Genomic DNA, 22449 nt, shown 5'->3' with positions numbered 1-22449 from the left:
GCATTCTCTAAATAAGGCTTGGCAAATGGTTGTGGATATATACACATGGACATGATAGTTTGTGGGGGTTGTCACACCAAGTGTTGAAAGAGGCTTTTGGTGTGGTTTGTAGAAAGATTTTTTTTATTATTATTATTATTTTTTATCAAAAACAAGGATATATTCATCATGGATAAAAAGTACAAGAGAAGGATGAGGAGTTCTCCCCACAAAATATAAGAATTTGATCAAGGTATAACTAAAACTACTCCACTATACAGGGAGACCTATACAAAAAGTTTAGTCCACTAAAGACCATACATCAATTCCAAACAAAGCTCCTCTCATTGTTGTCCAACCCTTTTGAATTATAAATCAAATGCCAATTGAGCTGAATAACATTGAGAGGAGTGTCTTTAAATGTAACAATACAAAAGGCCCTAAAGGAGAATAGAAGTGAAGTAAGTCCCACAACATCTATACCGTCCTCCACTTTTCCTCAAAGATCCTATCATTTCTCTCTTGCCACCTAAGCCAAGACAATGTGAGGCAAGCAATTTGCTAAAGGATTTTGCCTCTAATGGAACTCCTCAATCCCCTTGAAGAAATGGTCATCATGTCGCATATACTCTAGGACGAAACCTAATCCATCTTGGCTAGACTGAATAATTTGTGTCATAATCCCAAAGTTATTGAACAATGTAGAAAGAAATTGAAGAATTTCTGAACTCCTTTATTGTTTCTATTCGGTACACACCATACACATATATATACACAAATGACTGAATAAGAAAAAATCAATCTAGCTTAATTCTCTCCTAAAATTAGGAAACTGAATCATAAGGAAATATCCTAAATGATCTCTCCTTTTTTATTCCTAAAATACTTTCCTAAATTAAAATCCTAACTTTGGTATTATTTCAACACTCCCCCTCAAGCTGGAGAATATATATCATATAATCCCAGCTTGCAAGTTAAGTCTTCGAAGTTAGGCCTAGGTAAAGCTTTGGTGAGGATGTCTGCGGTTTGGTGCTTGGTAGGAACATAGTTCAATTTAACCGTCTCACTAGTCACCTTCTCTGTGATGAAGTGTCTGTCAATCTCAACATGCTTGGTCCTGTCATGATGCACGGGGTTCTTTGCTATGCTTATAGCTGCCTGATTATCACACATCATCAGAATTGGAGATGAACTCGTTTGTCCCAGTTCACTAAGAACCCTTTTTATCCAAATCCCTTCACAGATTCCCTGTGCAAGAGCTCTGTACTCAGCTTCTGCACTACTTCTGGCTACAACTAATTGCTTCTTACTCCTCCAGGTAACAAGATTTCCCCAGACAAAAGAACAATATCCAGAAGTGGATCGCCTGTCAATGATGTTTCCTGCCCAATCCGCATCTGAGTATACTTCAGTGTCACGGTTCTCTGTCTTTCTGAAGAATAGACCTTTCCCTGGTGTCATTTTTAAATATCTAAGAATCCTGTAGACTGCTTCCATGTGTTCCTCAGTGGGGCTGTGCATGAATTGACTTACAGCACTCATTGCAAAGCCAATATCTGGCCGAGTATGTGAGAGATAAATCAAGCGCCCGACAAGCCGCTGATATCTCCCCCTGTCTACCGGTGTACTTTCTTTCTCGATACCAAGTTTCTTCTGACTATCCATAGGAGTATCAATTGGTTTGCATCCAAGCATACCGGTCTCCTTAAGAAGATCGAGTATGTATTTTCTTTGAGAGACTACAATTCCCTTCCTTGATCTAACCACTTCCATACCAAGGAAATATTTCAAATTTCCAAGGTCTTTAACTTCAAACTCTTCTGACAAATACTTCTTCAAATTCTATAATTCCTCCATATCATTCCCAGATAGAATAATATCATCGACATAGACTATCAATATGGCCATTTTCCCGGCATGAGACTTCTTGACAAATAGAGTATGATCAGCCTGACCTTGTTTGTAGCCTAGCTTCAGGACTGCTTTTGTGAATCTATCAAACCAGGCTCGGGGAGATTGTTTAAGGCCGTACAAGGATTTTTGGAGTTTGCAAACCTGATTCTTTGCCATACTTTCTTCGAAACCAAGTGGTATTTCCATGTAGACTTCCTCTTCTAGGTCACCATTTAGAAACGCATTTTTTATGTCCAGTTGTTGCAAGCACCAATCTTGATTGACAGCCAATGAGAGAAGAATCCTGATAGTGTTTAGTTTTGCAACAGGAGCAAAAGTCTCCTGAAGTCTATCCCATAGGATTGTGTAAACCCTCTAGCTACCAAACGAGCCTTGAATCTCTCGACTGATCCATTTGCTTTGTATTTTATGGTGAAAATCCACTTGCACCCCACAGGCCTCTTCCCAACCGGCAAATCTGTGATAGTCCACGTCCCATTCTTCTCAAGTGCATCAATCTCATCTTGTACTGCCTTCTTCCATTCTGAAATTTTTAATGCCTCTTGTATTGTGTTGGGAACCTGAGTATCATCAAGAGAAGTAGCAAATGCTCTGTAAGATGGTGATAGTCCTTCATACGTAACATAATTCCCAATTGGATGATCTGTACATCTCCTAACACCCTTCCTCAATGCAATCGGCAGAGTAGAATCATCAATGCTGGGAATTAACACCTCTCCAGCCCTATCCTCACCTATGTTCTCTTCAGGAAGACTTGAATTGGAGTCAATATATTGGCCACATGTTGACTGTGATCCATGCTCTAATTCCTGTCTTTTCCTCCTCCTGATGTAAACTTGTAAGTTCTCATTAGCAAGTTGTGGGGCTATAGGTTGAATAGGCATGGGAGACTGGATGGTCACGGGAGAAGGAACATTTGTGTGCTGGGCTGGCTGGACTGATGACGGCATGGGTGTGGACAACTCAGTGGGCGCGAATTGGGAAGGATTTGGTGACTCTGAGTGAAAAGAAGGTACACCCTCAAGACGAGACTCCCAAACTTGATGTTCATTCATGCTCTCCCCCTGAACATGAAATTTGGGATAGAAGAAGACATGTTCAAAGAAAGAGACGTCCATGGTGGTGTAAAATCTTTTGTTGGTTGGAGAATAGCATTTGTACCCTTTTTGGGTTGGAGAATACCCTAGGAAAATGCACTTATTTGCTCGAGGAGCAAATTTGCTACGATTTTGAGGATACACATGAACGAATGCCGTGCAACCAAATACTTTGAGTGGTAAATCAGAAGAGGCGGCACGGGTGTGAGGAAATTGTTTTAAGAAAAGTTGACGTGGGGATTGAAAGGTAAGCACTCTGGATGGCATACGGTTAATCAAATATGTAGCTGTGAGAATAGCTTCCCCCCAGAAATAGTTTGGAACATTAGAGGAAAACATAAGGCACCGGGCAACCTCCAAGAGATGTCTATTCTTGCGTTCAGCCACCCCATTTTGTTGTGGGGTGTCAACGCAAGAACTTATGTGAATAATGTCGTGATTTTGAAGATAAGTACTGAGACTACTAGTAAAGTATTCCTTTGCATTATCTGACTTGAGGACTTGAATTTTGGAATTGAATTGGTTTTGAACCATAAGATTGAAGGTTTGAAAAATGTGCCCGACCTCTGACTTTTCTTTCATAAGGAAAACCCATGTTACCCGAGTATGATCATCAACGAATGTCACAAACCATCGAGTGCCAGAAATATTTTTTATCCGGGAGGGACCCCACACATCACTATGAACTAGAGAGAAAACAGTCGAAGGTTTGTATGGGATTTGAGGATATACTGTTCGAGTATGCTTTGCAAACTGACAAATTTCACAGTGATAAGATGCTGGATTTTTATTGATAAATAATTTGGGAAACAATTTTGCAAGGTAAACAAAGCTAGGATGACCAAGGCGATAGTGTAACATTATAATCTCACTATCTTCATTGACCTTAGAATTTGACACAGAATTGAAAGACTCTAACATACTCTGAGACTGTACACAACTTGCTTGAGAGACTTGGTTTGAGAATTGGCCACATGAGAGGAGGTAGAGCCCGGAACACAGTTCAGGACTGCCAATCATCTTCCCCGATATCAAGTCCTGAAAAACACACGAGTTTGGATAGAATTTAGTAACACATTGGAGATCACGAGCCAATTTGCTAATGGACAAAAGATTACAATCCAAGTTTGGAACATGGAGGACAGAGTCAAGATATAAGTCTTTAGTAAGTTTTATAGAACCTGTCCCGGCAATTTTTGACTTTGAACCATCAGCAATATGGACGGATGAATGACCATTACTTGGCTTGTAATTTTGAAGAATGGCAACATCTCCTGTCATGTGATCAGAAGCACCTGTGTCCTCCACGGCTTCATTCCTCCTCGACTAGCAGTGAGGGCTATCCCGGTAGTACTGCCACTGCCAACTTGGCTTAATAGTTTCTGTAGCATCTCCATCTGCTTTTTGTTGAATGGACTCGGCTCGGGAACAGATGTGCTCTCAGAGTTGGCAGCCACGTGTGCTCTGCCATCTCTGTCAGACCGTGGCTTTGGTTTCCAATCAGCCGGTTTGCCATGAAGCTTCCAGCAAGCCTCCTTATAATGGCCGGGTTTCTTACAATAATCACACCAAGGCCTATCTCGTTTCTGACGATCTTCACCACTACTATTAAATGACCGAGCAGCAAGGGCAGAGCCATCCAATGTTGGGGCAGGTTGCTCTTTGGATCCCATCATCACTTTCTTTCTACTTTCTTCACGCCTAACCTCTGAAAAAGCCTCCCTGAGACTTGGAAGGGGTTTAATGCCCATGATTCGGCCTCTAACATCATCCAATTCCCTGTTTAGTCCTAGGAAGAACTTGAACAGTCTCTTTTGTTCCACAATTTGCCTGTATGTTGCTGCATCATCCGAACATTTCCATGAGTGAGTCTCGAATAAGTCAAGTTGCTGCCAATACCTTGTGAGTGTGTTATAATACTGAGTAACTGACTGTTCTCCTTGGCGGAAGTCATGTAGGGCTGATTCAACCTGAAAAAGTTCTGAAATATTTTCAGAACTTGAGTAGGTTTCTTTGGTTGCATCCCATATGTCCTTTGCAGTCCCAAACAGCAAGAAATTTTCTCCTATGTCATTGTTCATGGAATTGATAAGCCATGACATGATCATGCTGTTTTCAATCTTTCACTTCCTGAAACCCGGTTCTGTAGTTTCTGGTATGGCTGCTTCTCCAATGAGGTACTCATCCTTTCCTTTACCGCAAATGAACAGCAACACAGATTGTGACCACTGTAAATAGTTATGGCCATTTAATTTGTGTCCTCTGATGAGAATAGGAGAGGAATCATTGCCACCAAGGTTTGGAATTTCAGATCTGCCCCCTGATTCTGGTGACGTGACGCTGGATACTTGTGATGATGCCATTCCGTATTTTGTCATGGACCGGAAAGGTAGAAGAACACTTCCCAAGGCACGTGCAGCGATTGGAGTTGAGAAAAAATAGTCGGAGGACGCCGGAAAAACTGATCGAAGGGCCCACAGAAGCAAAAAAACCCCAAAAGAGGCACGTGCAGGGCTCGGGTGGCAAAAACAGGTAAGAAGGGTGGCTGGTCGGCGTCAAGTGAGCTTGGAGGAGGAAGCGCGTCGCTGGAAAGTGGCTCACGCGTGAGATGCAGTCGCCGGCCGGAAAAACGCGCGTGGACGGCGCGTGGATGGGTTTCTGGTTCCGGTGCTTTGGGACAAATTGGAGATCTCCTCCAGGTGCTCCTTGCGGTGTAGAAAAAAATCGTCGCCGGAAGTTCGCCGGAAAGTTCACCGGAAAAGTTCACCGGAAAAGTTGCCGGCGGTGAATGTTTTCTGACAACGATTCGACCGACCGGAAAGCGTTTTCTCCCTTGACTCTGAGAATAGGGACTGATGACCGGAATGAGAGATGGCTAGAGAGAGAGATGGTCGGATTGAGAGATGGCCAGAGAGATTTGGCCGGAATGAATGATGGTCTGAATAAGAGGTGGCCAGAAGGGATTAGGGTTTCAGAAAACTGGCTCTGATACCATGAAGAATTTCTGAACTCCTTTATTGTTTCTATTCGGTACACACCATACACATATATATACACAAATGACTGAATAAGAAAAAATCAATCTAGCTTAATTCTCTCCTAAAATTAGGAAACTGAATCATAAGGAAATATCCTAAATGATCTCTCCTTTTTTATTCCTAAAATACTTTCCTAAATTAAAATCCTAACTTTGGTATTATTTCAACAGAAATGGTCAATTGACTTTCAACTTCCTAATAAGATGCACTAATTAGAACTAAGTAATTTGTAAGGTTTTCTCAAGTGCAACATGTCATTGGTATTTATCTTTTTCTACGCTACTAACCATGCAAAGGCCTTAACATTAGATGGGACTTTAGATTTTCATAAAAAATTTGGTTGGAAGGAAAGGAACTAGACTTGATAAATTGGATAAGGCAAAAAAGAAAGATTTTGCCAAGAATAAACCTAAAGAGATCAAAAACCAAACTCATGTGTATAGGATGGATGGAGATAAGTGCACTAGAGTGAGTGAGGAAATAAGTCTTTCAAGTTCCTCAATTTCCAAATCCGTGAAATTGCAACAAAAGTTCAAGTTCCAAGAAAGAGAACGAGAAGAAGGGTCACCAAGAACAGTTGAAATAGTAAGATTTTTTCATGTTATAACTCTGTAAAGATTTGAAAATTTCAAACATAAAGGTTGATTTCCTTACCATAAGTTTTCCCAAAAATGAATTATCTCCCTGTCACCCACCACAAAGTGGGTATATGGAGAAAAATCCTAGAAAACAAGTCTAATGGCCTTTCAAAGACCATAGCTTGACCCTCTAACCAAAACGTTGGTGTCGCATCCATTAGGATGTATCTTATAAATAATCGAAATAACCTAATGCCAAAGGGTAGAACTTTCCCTAGGGAACCTCCAAAGCAACTTCTGTAATAAAGCATGAGTCCTCAGAGAAGTCTTCTAGAAGCCCAAACCTCTAGACTCCTTTGGCCTACATACTATGTCTCAATTGATAAGATGATCTTTTTTACCCTCGAGAACCCCCGACCAAAGAAAAATTCTTTCCAATTTCTTAATCTTTGAAGCTACTGATCTTGGAATCTTGAATTTAAGGATGTAAGACAAGCATGACTGAATTGGAATTATTCTTCCCCCCAATGATAGAAAGGCTCTTTTCTACCCATCCAATCTCCGTGAGATTCTATTAACCAATGGATCCAAAAACCTGCTTGCCAACAAATATTAGAAGGGGTTGGTAAGAGTTAAGCCTTAGAACTGCTTTCTTGGTGAGGAATGGAATAATGACCAAGTTTTGGTTTGACACTTTAGTGGGAAAATGCTCTTAGAAAGAGGCCTCTATGCTTTTTGGTCTAGCCTTTTCCAAAAAGGTTACATATTTATTGGAATTGCGATGAGGAGGATATGGATCACTTCATTTCCAAAGGCATTCTTATAATTGGGAAGTGAACAATTTATGGAGCTCATTCATACTATTTATTGCATGGGCGGTGATATAGCAAAGATATTAGATCTCCTTATTGGGAAAGGGTAGGGGTTGGTGAACAGACTGTGAGAGGACTAGATGGATAATTTTTGAACTGTCATGGGTAATCCAGATTGGGTTGGAACGTTTATGGTATGAAAATTATACATTCTTGAATTTTATTGATAGTCTAAATTGAGAATTTCACTCGGTGGTTTAGTTCTCCTTTCCTTCAATGTCTCTTGTATACCCTCACGCAAACAGGATGCGCCCCATTTTCATTAGGCCCTTTCTAATATGTTTTCTGTTTTCCCATGAAAAGAATGAAGATAAATAAGAAAAATCCATGTACTTGTTTTAGGTTCCCTCTTAAAAATAGAGAGAATTGGATTATGCTACCACTAACATCAGGATAACTAGAAAAGGAGAAATTTCTTGCCTTTCTTAGGACTCTTTTTCTTTCAGAAAACAAACAAGGAGAAGAGAATCTCTTCAACCTCTCTGCTACTTATTTTCTTTCCCCTGTGATTCCTATTCCCTAATGCACTGGGATTTCTGTGCATAGAATGGGATATACGAATGAGATACTGGAAATCAAACCCTTTTTCAATAAATCAATTTAAAATGGCAGGGATATTTTCATTCTTTCTGTTCGTTGTGGGAACAGATGATGCTTGGCAAATTGGAAACGACCAGGACAAAATACCAATCAAAATTCTAAAAAAATTTCCTTCCTTCTTTCTTACCCGACTGAGATAGAGCAGGAAGGATACAGAAATCAAGCGCACTTACGAGGACAGAAGAAGAAAGTGATCGACATCTTGCTGTGAGTCGAACTTTAGTACTATGGCGTCCAACAGGTCCGACTTGGAAATGGGTATGTATTTCTGCCTCGGCACTTGAATTCCCGATAGCGCTTTATCCCCTTTTCCACCTCCATCATCTGGAACGCCATGTTCAAGATTGTTGAGCTTCGTGGCCTCCACCGGCGATGGAAATTGTAAATTCTTGACGGGGATTTTCTGGACTCGTATGGAGCAAGTGGGGGCTTTAAGATTGACGGCATGGCGGGAAGAAGAAAAGGTATAAGTAGGTGAGGACAGAGCACTAAAGCTGGTGCGAATTTGCCAAGATAACATCACTACCAACTGAACCAGGTGATTTCCCTCGTCACTACTCCAAACGCTTGCTTACAATCCCTGACGGATAAGGTGAGCAAGCGCTCAACAGTAACGACCGAAGGAAACGGTTTAGAATTAATCGGTTAAAAGGACGAAATAATCCTCGTGAACCCATTTTTAATATAAATATTAAAAAAAAACTTTTTTATCAAAATGTGATAAAAAAAAAAAATTGAGGGTTAAATATCTAAAATTGGTTTCCAATTATCCTTCTAATCAAATGACCCAAGGGTTTATTAGGTATAATCCGATATTTATTAAATTTATATATTTAAAAATTATAAAAAAATTAAAATAAAATTATAAATATCATATAATTAAATAAAATAAAATAATTAAATAAAGTTTTATATATTTCATTATAAAGCTTTAAATATTTTATAGTTAACATACTAAATAAATATGTGAATTAGAGTAAAATTAAAACTACAAATTACTTTTTATGTTATAAACATATTATAATTAAATTAATTAAAAATTTTAAAAATTAAAACTATAAGACAGTTTGCAACAATGTGTTTGTGAATTTAAATTTTAAAATAAGTTCGATGGATTAAAATTATGTTTTAACAAGTTAAAATCCTACTAACATATTATTTGTGTAATTCATACAAGTTAAATAAGTTGTATTGTATTTATGTGTGACAAATATTGAGGTCCAAATAACCTTATACTAATATTGAATAAATTTTCATTGATTCTTACGAATATTATCATTTTGTTTTCTCCTAAAAATAGGGTTAAATTCACTTAATGTGTTTCTATAATTTGCACCTTCATATTCAAAATCCAACGCTTTTCCTCAAAACTTGTGAGCAATATTTTACCTCAATTACAAACCCTTTATAAAATCATAAAAAGGGATTGCTCTTTTTGCATTTGATTCAAACATTGGTTTGAATTTAAGCGGAACCAATTTAGTATTGACAAGTTTGAAGTGAAATTTCTCAAACACTTTCAAAACATGACAACCATTAATTTTGGCTTTTGATTTTAAAGAGATGTTTATATTGCCATTCATGATTTTTACATATAATTGTGAAGTGTGACAATCTTGAATTTGGATAATAGGTATTTTATTTGTATTTTAGTCTTATTTCTTTGTTGTTTATTGACTTTTTAACAAGTTTGAAAGACAAATATTTTTGTAAAATCAAAGTTTAGTTAAGTTCAGTTTTGATAATAACAAAACCAAGTGTGAAACAAATATTTTATATTAAATGTATTCGGGTAAGAAGGTTTTCAAAATGACAATAGTAAAAATAAATAAAGCCAAAGGAAAATCAAAATTAAGGAGAAGACCTCAAAGTAAAAAACTTTCAAAACTCATTTCTATAGAATCTTTTTATGAGGTTGTTGGTATATTAAGATCATGCATTTTATTTTTATTTTTGCACCAAAAATCATTCAAAGTGCTAAATTGTTTGAAGTTATTTTAAATTTGAATAATTTCTTGTTTTGAATCAAAACCTTGAGCCAAATGTTTTTAAAATTTATCCTAAAAAGTTTTAAGAAATTAAACATAAGTTGTTGGACACTTCAAATCAAGTTGTTTAAGCACTTTATAACGCAATTGGTTAAAGGTGTGAGGAACCAATAAGTGGATTGAGCTTTGACTGGTCGAGGGGCATTTTGTGCATTCCTCACTTTTAGGAGCATATGTTTAGCTAGTTGAGGTAATGCCTCAATTGGTCGAGGGTTGATTGATGTTTTAACCTCTAATAGTCACTTATCAAAACATTAAATGCTCAATGGCTAGTGAATCGATCAAGTCGATTGCTCAATTGGTTGACCATAAACTTGCTTAATAATTAGTTTGACTTCCAAATCTTATTTAAAGGTTTTAAACTTCTTTATTTTGTTGTGCTAGAGTTCTAAATCTTTTGTAAATATTATTTAAGCTTTAGAGGAGTGTTTTGAAGGCACTTTGTTTTCAAATTAGCATATCCATTAGTTCACCTCAATTTTAATTTATCTTATATCATTTGAATTTTAAATTTGTGAAGATATTTCTTATCGTTTCTTATAAACCTATAAAGGTAATCTCAAGTGTAGAATATCACTTGAGGGAAAATCTAAGTGTAAAGTATCATTTAGTATTTGCTAATTATGGGATTTCACTTGGATATTTTAAGAGTGAGACATCTTTTGAGGTGATTGTACAAAGTGCTTGAATCTATAATTCAAGTGGTGTTTAGAGGCATAAGTTAAAAATGGTTGATTAGAATCATAATCCAATTTGTAATGCTTGGAGGCTTATATTGGAAGTCTTAAAGAGTAGAACCCTCACCCTAAAGGGAGGATTACTTTCGGTTGTTATAGATAAAATCCTAACAATATTATTATTGAATAACTTTGGCAAAATGTTGCCCAATAACAAACTTCAGGGGCAAATTGTTAGATTTTGAATGCAACAAGACAAAGTATAAAAACTGTCATAGGTTAAGAGGATAAAGGTTAAGAGGATAAAGCGCATTTGACAATAAAAAGAAAGAGAAGAACAGGACAACCTCACTTTCCATCAAGCAATGATAGGCTACTAGGATGGGATTTTAAATGATTTAATTCAAATTTAAACATAGGGCAAGAATATAGGTTTTCTCTTGAATTGCATCCATCTGTAACTTATTTCTACAAAACCCTATCGCAGAGTTTTACTGATTTTGTTCCTCCATAGGAATGCATCAAGTTGGCTAATGGCTATGAGGAAAGAAATGGGAAACACCCAATTCACCATCATTTGATCAGAACTGCCTTGAATCCTACACCTGGGACCAGTTTCCAATTCCATTTATTACTTAAAACCTGACTTAAGGTAGATTAATTATAAAAATGTAATTCATCACCATTCATAAAATTTAAAAGGGAAAAAAAAATAGAAACAACAAAAACGATCCAAATTTTATATTCCCTTTCTTTTCTAGGCAATTTTTCGGTTTTTGGGTCAAACACATGTATCCTGGCCTCAACAGCATAAACAAAATATCACCAAGAGGGCAAGACCAGAAGGATAATAATCTTGATCAATACATCGTTGCATTCATCAAAACCAAAGCTAAGAAAACATAGATAACTCAGGATTGAAGTGAGCATTTTGTGTTCCAAATAGATGATGTATGTTTACAATGCAGGTATTAACAAGACAGTATTTGATTCCCTTCCATTTTCAGTAGTCATCTCCTCTGGATATGACCTCCTTGCAGGTTGGCCGAAGTAAAATGGTATGCTCAAACTGAGATACATAGCTTCCTTTAACATCACAGAGAGGAGGATAAGGCTGCAAAAAAATAATTGGATGAAATTCTCCATGAGTAGCAATAACGGTGTGAGGGGAAATTCATAAAGCACAGCAGCACACCCAGAAAAAAATTCCATTTAAAGCATAGAAATTATTAGATTAAATGAACTGTCAACTGTCTACGTATTATGGTCCTTTTAGAAACAAGATTTTGTTGGGGTCCCACCTGCTATTTTAGTTCATTATCATAGGCCTCTTCTAATTGGAGAGAATTTTGTTTTACTTTTTGTACACCTAAATGTGGGCATGCTTTTATGTTAAACATTTTGATCTCCATTATCTTGGAGAAGAAACAAAGAAAAAAAACCTAAGGTGGCGTTATGCTTTCTGTTTTTTGTTTTTCAAAAATAGAAAATAGTATTAACCTTTACAAAGTGTAGGAACTCCTATACAAAAAGCAGGGACATGCTTATGTTCTTAAAAACTTCTATCAAAATTTTTAAAATTTCAGAAAGTAAAAATAATTTAGTACTTATATCATTTTTTAAAAATTTTAAAAACCACAGGTAAATGTAGTATATGCATGAAAGTTTTCACCATGTAGAGGTTTTCAAAAATAGAAGCAAGTCTGTTTAAAACACCATGTAAGCTTTTCTAGGTCTATGTAGCATAGCAAAGTTGAAACCAAGTAATTTGACCATATGATTAGTTACCGTTGTAGTTTGGTCTCACCATTTTTATGGGGTGTGGTAGGGGTGAGGACAATGCAGACTGCCAAACGGGACTCATGTGGTTGGAGCTATCTTGTTGGCATGGTATGGGTTAGGGTTACAAGTTAGAATCTGGGGTTTGGGTTAGGATGGATGGGGTTTGAATGGGTTAATGTCAGGTTTGAATCTGTAAAAAAATACTTGGGTTGGCATGAGTTTAAGGTGAGGGCAATCCATTGTGCATGTTATTATTTATTTATTCTTATTCATTTAATTATATTGTTAATTATTTTATGTAAAATATAAAAAATATAGACTGGTAGGGATTGGATTTATCACTTTTGTTGAATTGTTAAAATATCTTCGAATGATGAAATTTGAGTTTAGGGTTGTCACTTATGTTGGAAGACTATTCTCAACTTATCTATGTATGGATTTTAAGATGGAAATATTTAGCTTACGAGACAAGCTTTTTGTACAAGGGAGAGAGAAAAATGATAAGTGTAAGGGTTACCTACTAAAAAAATTGGTAACACATAGTAACTTGAGTTGTCCATGGTCTTGGCATGGATGGGGAATTCTTGACCCGCTCTCAAGTTAGGTTTATAAATATATTGATAGACAAAAGAAAACATATATTAAAACCCCCTAAGAGGAGTAGCATAGTACATACGAAGTATACAAAAAACACCTAGTATAAGCGAAAAGGTTAAATCACAAAAAATCACTCTCCTTACTTTAAGCTCAACTAATCTACAAAATCTAACATAGATGTTGTCTCGCCCTCTATATACCCCCTAGCCCAATTCACAAAAGTGTACATAAAATTGAATTTGATTACTTGGTCGGACTGTTCAACATCAACTTAAGTAGGTTGAAGATGTTGTAATATTAAGAGACAAGTTTGACACGGATTAGCCTTTTAACCTACCCAACCTGCCTAAGTTGCAGTCCTATATAGGCTGATTGCTCAACCCTAATCTAGGTAATTATGTTGTAACTGAAAAATGAAGTTTATGATATGGCATGGCCTGGTATCATTTTAAATATCTTCAATTTTCCACCCCTAATAAGTAGAAGCAAGGAAATATTATATATATATATATATAAGAAGTTATATAGTAAGTTACATCAGACATATACAATGGGTACCAAAAGACATTGCAAGAAAGAGAGAGAACACTTAATAACTATTCCTTCCTTCAACTAGATCCCACCTAATCTACAAATTAAGCCTTTTCAATGTACATGTTCACCCATAACAATAGATTCCTAAGGAAAGAACACTTTAGCGCTTAAATTGGCTTCTCCTTATTTTTGAACACTTTTTGGTTCACTTCCTTCCAAATTGTCTAAAAAATGAGTAGTGGAACATTTCTCCAAACTTTTCTATATATTCTTCACACAAAAGAGACTTACCAACTTAAAAGTCTCTCTTTGACTATAGAAGGAAGGACATACGCAATGTCGAACAAAGAGAACAAAAGCTGTCATAGTGCCCTTACTTTGACATAGTATAGAAGGATGTGATTTATTGATTTCTCTTTGCTTTTGCAAATGAGACATTTGTTTGGCAATTTTTTATTTTTTTGATAGGTAAATAAGCAAATAGATTAAACACGCAAAGAAAGGTGCACCAACTACACAGGAGTATACAAAGCTCCAAAAAGTAGGCGAAAGGAGAAAACAACCAATCACAACCCAAGCCAAAGTGCTCCCAAACCAACAAAACCAAGCCCTAACAAACTAAGGAGTACAAGACTAACAAAACCAAGTCGTTGCTTAATTCCCAAACCCACAATTCCAAGAAAAACGAAGAATCCACCCATTGTGAAAGCCTAATGCACAAGGAAGAGACTGCAAACCACCTTTTCCTCTCTACCTCCCATCCCCACCCAAGGCCCTATCGTGGGCACTCAAAAACCACATCCAACCTAAACTTCCTACTTTGTCTTCCTTTGTCGCTTAAGAGGTTGTAATTAGTTGAGCAATCGAACTTTTCAAAGTTCCCTTTCAAACTGAGAAGTAGGGGAAGGCCTCCTCTTACCTTTCGACCCCACCACTCTTTGACCCTTTTGGGCTTCCAACTTTCTCAAAAGGGAGCCAACTTCTTTCTCAAAGCCTTCCATAGGCAAACCTAAGTGCTCACTAAAGGAGACGAAGTTCTTGTAAGAATCAGCAAAATTCTCCCCCTAACTCCATATCCTTCCCACCCACGTCTTCATTGAACCCGATTGGGTCCACACTCATGGCAATGGAAGGAGTCTGTGGTAAAACTAGAACCAAACTTGCACCAGAAGACAAGCAAAGGCCTACCACACTCATCCTTTCTTTCAACTTGAAACTCCTCATTTTGCTCCCTCCATTGGATAATATCTCTTGCTAACAAACACCCCCGTCTTTGGGTGAAGAAGAAGAAGAAGAAGGAGAAGGAGATGGGGTGAGAGACCTACTCCCCAAGACGAGCAAACCCAAGCCCGTAAAGCCATCCGCTTTTGAAGCTAATCCCAAGTTAACATCTTACCCCAACTATACTCACATGCAAAAAAGATTGTTTTTGATGAAACTCATGAACTCCAAAAAATAGTCATTAGGAAAAGATAGCATGTCCTAGATCTAGAATGGAATATGTATAAATATTTGACATAGAAGATCTCATTCCTAGAATCCATCCATACCACCCTATCATTTTCTTCCCTCTTTATAGACCTTCCTTGCAACCTTGAGAAAAAAAGCCTTTACATTATCTAGCTCCCAATCATTCAAGTGTTTAGCAAAATGAGGATTCTAGTGGCCTCCCTCACCCAAACCATTCCAAACATCCGCTACCCAAGCCTCTTTTGACAATGCAAAGGCATACAAGGAGGGGAAAGACACATATAAGGGTTCATCCCCACACCATTTGTCCTTCCAAAACTACACCCTCCCATTTCCCACATCAAAGGATACTCTATTGTCTACTAGGTCTCATCCATTTATGATGTTTTTTCATATCCCATTCCCATAACCTTCCCTCACTTTGTAAGAATATCAAACCCCCCTCATCCTCTCCATACTTTCCTTGAATGATCTCTTTCCAAAAGGCTTCTTCTAAAGCACATCTCCAATACCATTTTCCCAAGAGAGCCGTATTAGGTGAGGAAAGGCATCTAATTCCTAGGCTCCTTATTTATTTATTTATTTATTCTCCCTAAAAACAATCAATTATTTCACTGAATGCATCTTTTTCTCTAAACCCCCCGCTTCCCTAAGGGAAATCTCTCAGAATTTTCTCAAGCCCCAATCTTACTGTTTTGAGAATTGCTAAACAGGTACATAAAATAAATAGGGAAACTAGACAAGATGCTTCAAATTAGGGAAAGCCTCTCCCCTTCAAAACATATTGCCTTTTCCACAACGATAGTCTTCTACAATATCCTTCTTTCACACTTCCCCAAATTGATTCTACTTCAAATGGAGGCCTTAAGGGAAGCCTAATGTACTTGGAAGCTCCCTAGGCTTGCATCCCAATTGTAGATCAAAATCCTCCACATTAGTTACCATCCCTATTATGATCCATTCATTTTTCTCAAGGTTAAATTTTGTGTGGCCTTGTAAAAAACTAGGGTGTCATTGGCAAACAACAAATGAGACACGACCAAGGTTGGTTTCCTTCCATACATTCTTAGCTATGATTAATTTAAAGAAATAATCAAAGTAAATAGGATGTATTTAATTCCACACAAGACAAAAACTTCTTGGGTCATGATAATTCATTTTTCACTTTAATTTCAATTTTTCAAAGAAATTTTAGTCATAGAGATCACTTCATTTCCCTTCTCCAATTTATTAATCTCTCTAATTATTTTGGATCCTCTTGATGTTGGACCTTGGATGGAAGAGAAGGTATGCTTTCTTCTAGATTTATATGCAAATTCAACAACTTTCCTTCTAACTAAATTTATTTGGAAAACAAAAGCTCCCTAGGGTTAAAAAGCATTCACATGGTGGGTGACCCCTAAGAAAGTACATATTAATTCCATGCATCAATCACATAGAGTGCACATGGCTAGCAACCCTAACAAATGTTTTTAATGTAAGACCGATGAAGAATTGGTTGACCATTTGCTTCTTCATTGGTTTGTTTTCTCTTAATAGATGATATGCCTTCTTCCCCTAGTAGGTTTTCAGTGGGCAACCTCCCAGAGGTGAAAGAGTGATTTATGTGGAGGTTGTTTAACTAGAAATTATTTTCTTCTTGCTTTGCCTCATTATTTTCAGTAGAATGACATCTATTTTTTTTTTTTTAATAAAGAGAAAGATATATTAAGAAGAGTCGTCAAAAGAGCAACTCAAGGTATACAATACCCATACACCCATCACCGAAATGGCAAAAAGAGGAAAAAGAACAACCAAACAGAAGGGGCTAAAAAAACCTCAACAAGAGCCCAACCAATCAACAAAATTAACTAAAGTTAGAGGATAATCATTTATAAACAACTTTTTAGTCTCTGTATCGTAAGCATGTCATCATTGAAGATCATTCTATTCCTTGTCTTCCACACCGCCCAAAAGATGTGTTAAGGGAGCTGCTCTCCAGACCTTCTTGCACTTTTTGCCCATAAAGGAACCATGACAACCTAGTAAAGTCTCTTTGACTGACAAAGGAAGCACCCAAGACACCCCGAACAAAGAAAAAAGCATCTCCCATGATTAGAAACCTTTCGGTGGAAGGTAATTTTGGTGTTGGTTATTTATTGGGTTTCTTCGAGAAGGGGTGGTCTTTGCAAGCTCTCCTAATGGTGAACAAGGATACAGTCCTAGGCAAGAGGTTTGGGGCTCATCTCTTTCTTGGGGCTTAGACCATCCAACTAGGTGGCTGATGGATTGGCTCAAAGGGGTTTGGGTCCCTTGAGATTTTCATAGAGGATTTTTTTACTCCCCGATTCTGCCACCTATATTTTTCTTTACTTTCACTCACTTAGTTTTTAAAATCATTTGGGTGTCCTTTAATGTGGTTTTTTCTTTTAATGATTTCATATCCTTCTTTGCCCTTGATCTTTATTAGATCTGTTTATTTCTTAAAAATTGTCAATTAATTAAACTAACTATTTTTCTCTTCGTTGAATAATCAATTTTCCTAAAAGCTTAAGCTTTTAGAATTTGGGTTCACAATGCATATCATGCTCTTTTAACACCCTCCCTCATGTGCAATCCTCATACTCACATGTGGAGAGGTACATTGGTTTGTAGGCAAACAACCACAATTAACCTCCTTTGGGCTTATACAATAAATTGGAGAAATAAATATGCAGTGAGACTCGAATACATGACCTCTCACCAAACAAAGCTATAATACTATGTACAACTACCAATTTTCTTAAAAGCTTAAACGTGTAAGATTTGGATTCACAATGTCTATCATACTTTTTAACACTCTAAATAAAGATTTTTATACTTTAATGATTGGAAGAACTAATTACATATCTATATCTATATATATATATATATATATATATATATATATATCAGGCATGGTATCATAAAAACATGATCAGATGGAGAAGCTGGCTGAACAAGAGGTTCAATGGATTTGGAAAGAAATACAGAATCTTTCCAATCAGACATTCCATTTGGTAAATGAGATAGCACAAGTACGCTAAAAGAATGGTAAGATTAGTTTGTTGTATACACGCGCGCGCGCACACAATTTTTTTAAACATCTGAATGCACATGATATCCTATCTCTAGGATGGGAAAATTCAGCAATTGGAAGTACTGAGGCACCCTATGCTAGAATATGATTGATTCAGATTCAGAATACATTAAAATGTGGTACAGAATAGGGAAAGAAGGAAGACACAGTAGAATCACACTTAGAGCTGCACAATAACAACGGTTAATACATGCCTAAAAATATGCTAAATAAAACCATTTTTAAAACATACCTGAACAATACCAGAATCACACAAATTCTTTAACGCCATCAGATATTTAGTCTCCCCTAGGCGGTCTAAATATCGTCTGCAGAAAGCCAATGTGGAGAAGTTCTTGTTGATTGTTGCTAGCAGTTGCTTTGCTCTAGGCAAACGCAAAGGAATGTGCCCAACTTCAAAATTTTTCATGTAGTGGCTGCACTCTAAATCTTCTCTCACATAGCCTTTTCCTGCACATAAAAGTGAAAAATGACATTGTTGAGTAGGCTATGCATTCATTGCTGTCTCTTTTGAAATAAATATCTTTCCCTACCAATGCAAAAAAAAAAAAAAAAAAAAAGATGCACCTGTTGATGCAAAAGTTTCAATTGCAAAAAATTCGCCTTCTTCCATTTTTGTCTGCTCCCCTCCTTTAACGATAGGAACAGACTTTCCAGCATGGATCTGATAACTCCCAATACTATGTCCATTCAAGTTCCGGATACTTTTAACTGTCAATAACAGCCAAAGTCCGCATACATTAGCCATAGACATATTAAATACAAATTATAGATAGAAAAGGTGAATTCATCATCCCAGCAACAACAGCCAATGTCCCCATACATTACCCCATGGAGTAAAGGTGTAAGGCATGAAAAGGGAATTCAACATCCTAACAACATATACAACACTGAACTAAGAAAAAGGCACAGAAGTATGGTTTTCAGGCATTATGCTCATCATGAGAGAAAAACCAGCATTTTGATCCATAGAAATGAAATAGAGTTTGTCTTTGAAACTATAATATTTTTAGTTGGAACTTAGTTAAACACTGTTGTCTTAAAATTCAGTTTGAACCTCAGACCAGTATGATGTGTAAATAGAGCCAATAAGTTGATTTGACATCTCCCTCTTAGCCCAAAAAAGGTCTTCTTCCTTGAGAAAGCTTGTTGATTAGGTAGGGTGGAATGCTGTTGTTTTTTGTCAAATATGGATAACAAATCATAACAAAAAGCGAAACCACCCCCTCATTTTGGAGATTCTCAATCTCTCTATGTAAAGGCTCCTCAAACTCAGTTCATCCTTCATTTTCTTTGTACTTGTGCTTTTGAGATACAAAGGAATTTGAAAAGCACATATTGAAAAAGGAAATTCAGTTTTAGGATTTGTAAGTAAACATCCCATTCATAAGCATCAATGCTAATGTTCTATTTTCTAAGATCAGTGCACCCTAGACAAATTGCATCAGTGCTTTGAATTGCAATGGATTAGCAAAATATAATCACTAAATTTGCCTGAATTTCCAAAAATGCTCTCAATTGCGGACAATAGCTAAACTAGCTTACTAGTACATGAGCCCAAGAATCAATAACCATATAGTAAAGCATGGAAAATAACAATTCTTCCATATATTTGGTTGAAGTAATGCCACCACACTTAAAATACACACCGCAAAAAAAAAAATTTGCATATCAAAATTTAATTGAATAAAATTTGTTTAACAATCTAAAATTATAAATTTCATATAACATCATACCTTGGAAAACTTTCCCATTAATTTCAACTTCATACGATTCCATGACCTCTTGGATTGCAGCACCAACGTCGCAAAGACGCACATCAATTCCAGATTCCTACATGATAAACAAGAAAGTGTAAATACCACTTTCTGATGTGTTTCTTAAAGTGATGTGATGTGCTGCTCTCCACTTATTCTATTGTCAGCAATTTTTTTCCGATTTTTTTGACAAAATCAGTGATTTTCCGTTGGACCTTCTTTCTCTCTGTTTTACCTTTCCATGCCTGCCGAGTTCTGATTTTTTTTCAGTGAAAAATTGGCTACTTTCCCTGATCTTTTAAACATTCCTATGCACCACTTAACCTAACTAGTATGATGTCACTTAATTGCATAACATTTCACTCCATAGAAGATACCCAATACATAGAAGGGATACAGAAGTACACCCAAAATATCAAAGGAATACAGGATTAAATTTTAACATCTCTCACATTTATATGCTAAGATGGCCTATCTTGTTATGATTATAGGTCCATAATACACTACCTTGATTCCAGTATTGGTAGCTTCACGTGAGGCCTCAAGCAGTGGATCAAACATAGGATTGAATGCCACTGTAAATGCACAGTCAACTATATGTCCTGTAAAAACAACTGTAATAAGTCATCTCTGCCAACAATGAGGAACAAAACTATGGTGATGTAACACATCCAAGAGTGGAACTCTACTGACAATCTAGTAAGCAAAAGTAAAACTTGTTGAGAAATCAAGAAGACAGATGAAGTATGAGTGGTGCTACCATCAATATGAGTTCCAAAATCCAACTTCATTACATCATCATACTGAAGCACAGTCTTATCTCCAGAATTTGGAGTCCAGTGAGCAGCCACCCTGGCCATTAAGGAGATCTCCCAGTACAGATGCAACCAAATGAAGCAAATCAAAACTGATGAGCATTCTCAAACACCAAAAAGAAAAACTTACCAGTTTAAAGAGCAACCAGTAGGGAACGCAATGCCTGCTTGCAGACCATTCTCTGATATTAGCTTTCGAACTGTATTCTCCAAGGTCTCACATAGGTCAGTCATCAACATTCCAGGCTTCAAAATACTTTTGATGTATTTCCGAACCTAACCAAAATAAAGCAAACAATTCCAGTCAGGGACCAGAAGCAGAAAAGCTCTTCACATACATACATACATACATACATATATATATATATATATATATATTAATCCTGAGCAGCATATTGATATTTGATTTCCTTTCAGAAGCAATTATGTACATATGGTAACCAATTGCAACCTGGCGATGGACTTCTGCTGCTTGGCGAACTGAATTATAAATTGGTTTTTCAAGGCGCTCCAACTCCCGCTTTTCTTCAGATGTACTCCTCCAGAGATTGCTGGCATATCATCACCAACTTTGAATATCAAGCTCCAGATATTTCAACAGAAATAGAGAAAACAAATGGGTGAACAGGCACAAATCCTACAGTCAATTAACTCAGGAAAACGAATACAAATAAGTAGAATAAACTATGCATGGAAAAGTGCCTTAATTGACATTCCATTCCATAAATGTTATTTTGAAACAAATGGAATGACAATTACCAAGTAGAAGCACTTCTGCAGTAAAAATCAATGACAAGCCCAATCAATGTTAGGTTTACTTGGTACACAAACATAAGTATTTGACACAAAAGCAAAGGATAATATTTTGCAAAAGCAGTTTAACAAGCAACTCAAAAGGATAACTAACTTAGGATCAATAATGATCCAACATGCTAATGATCAAAATATAATTAATTAGTCATTTCTGACAGAAATGAATCAGAATTTCAAAGTTCCTTCTAATTCTTACCTCTATTATTATTGATAGGGTTACAACTATGGGCCCTAGATAGAAGGGGCCATGGAAAATCAATAAAAATTGGTTCTTGAATTTTTATATATATTTAGCTAACCATATCCATCATATTATCTAACCTTTCAAAGGAAAAATGAAAAACATCTAACAGCAGTATTGAAAAGCTATACTATGCATGAACGACACCATATTTTTTTCTAGAGCATCCCTGGAAGAGTTGCAATTGCTTAAGCTAATTTTGTTGGTGTTAGGTGTCTATTTGGGCTTAAGATTAACCTAAATAAGAACACTCTCTTTGGAATCAACATTAGCCAAGACAAAACGGCTAGGTTGGCCTCTTTGCTTGATTGTGCAGTTTCTGATTGACCTTTACCGTATTTGGGTCTCCCTTTAGGGAGGGAAAACCCAAAATTGATTTCCTTTTAGGACCCCGTGCTGGATAGCGTCTCTAGGAGGTTGGATGATCGGAAGAAAGCCTTCTTATCTTTTGGTGGAAGAATCACCCTAATTTAGTCTTGTTTGTCGCATATGCCGAGCTACTTCCCATCTATTTTCAAGATCCCAACTTTAATAGCTTTG

General features: G+C 36.7%; 2 protein-coding genes across 4 annotated transcripts in view; both read right to left on the bottom strand.

The window, feature by feature from the left end:
* Nucleotides 1-8707, bottom strand: part of LOC100254125 (uncharacterized) — a 37268-nt gene extending 28561 nt beyond the window's left edge. For both annotated transcript variants that reach the window (XM_002269079.5, XM_010663241.3), the window contains exon 1: nucleotides 8252-8707. In XM_002269079.5, coding sequence (XP_002269115.2) covers nucleotides 8252-8598 — 347 coding nt within the window. In that variant the 5' untranslated portion in view covers nucleotides 8599-8707. The remainder of the gene's footprint in view (nucleotides 1-8251) is intronic.
* A 2809-nt stretch (nucleotides 8708-11516) lies between these two features.
* LOC100242047 (methionine aminopeptidase 2B) overlaps nucleotides 11517-22449 on the bottom strand; it is a 31200-nt gene continuing 20267 nt past the window's right edge. For both annotated transcript variants that reach the window (XM_002270425.4, XM_059742985.1), the window contains exons 5-12: nucleotides 21307-21406; nucleotides 20986-21131; nucleotides 20801-20892; nucleotides 20548-20642; nucleotides 20020-20116; nucleotides 18851-18994; nucleotides 18516-18733; nucleotides 11517-11917 (exon numbers count right to left, since the gene is read on the bottom strand). In XM_002270425.4, the coding sequence (XP_002270461.1) occupies nucleotides 11807-11917; nucleotides 18516-18733; nucleotides 18851-18994; nucleotides 20020-20116; nucleotides 20548-20642; nucleotides 20801-20892; nucleotides 20986-21131; nucleotides 21307-21406 (1003 nt within the window). In that variant the 3' untranslated portion in view covers nucleotides 11517-11806. The remainder of the gene's footprint in view (nucleotides 11918-18515; nucleotides 18734-18850; nucleotides 18995-20019; nucleotides 20117-20547; nucleotides 20643-20800; nucleotides 20893-20985; nucleotides 21132-21306; nucleotides 21407-22449) is intronic.

This window comes from Vitis vinifera, chromosome 15 (genome assembly GCF_030704535.1).
Source record: "Vitis vinifera cultivar Pinot Noir 40024 chromosome 15, ASM3070453v1".
Classification (NCBI taxonomy): Eukaryota; Viridiplantae; Streptophyta; class Magnoliopsida; order Vitales; family Vitaceae; genus Vitis; species Vitis vinifera.
The sequence above is the reverse complement of the archived record's forward strand: the minus strand, read 5'-3'. Positions and strand labels throughout refer to the sequence as shown.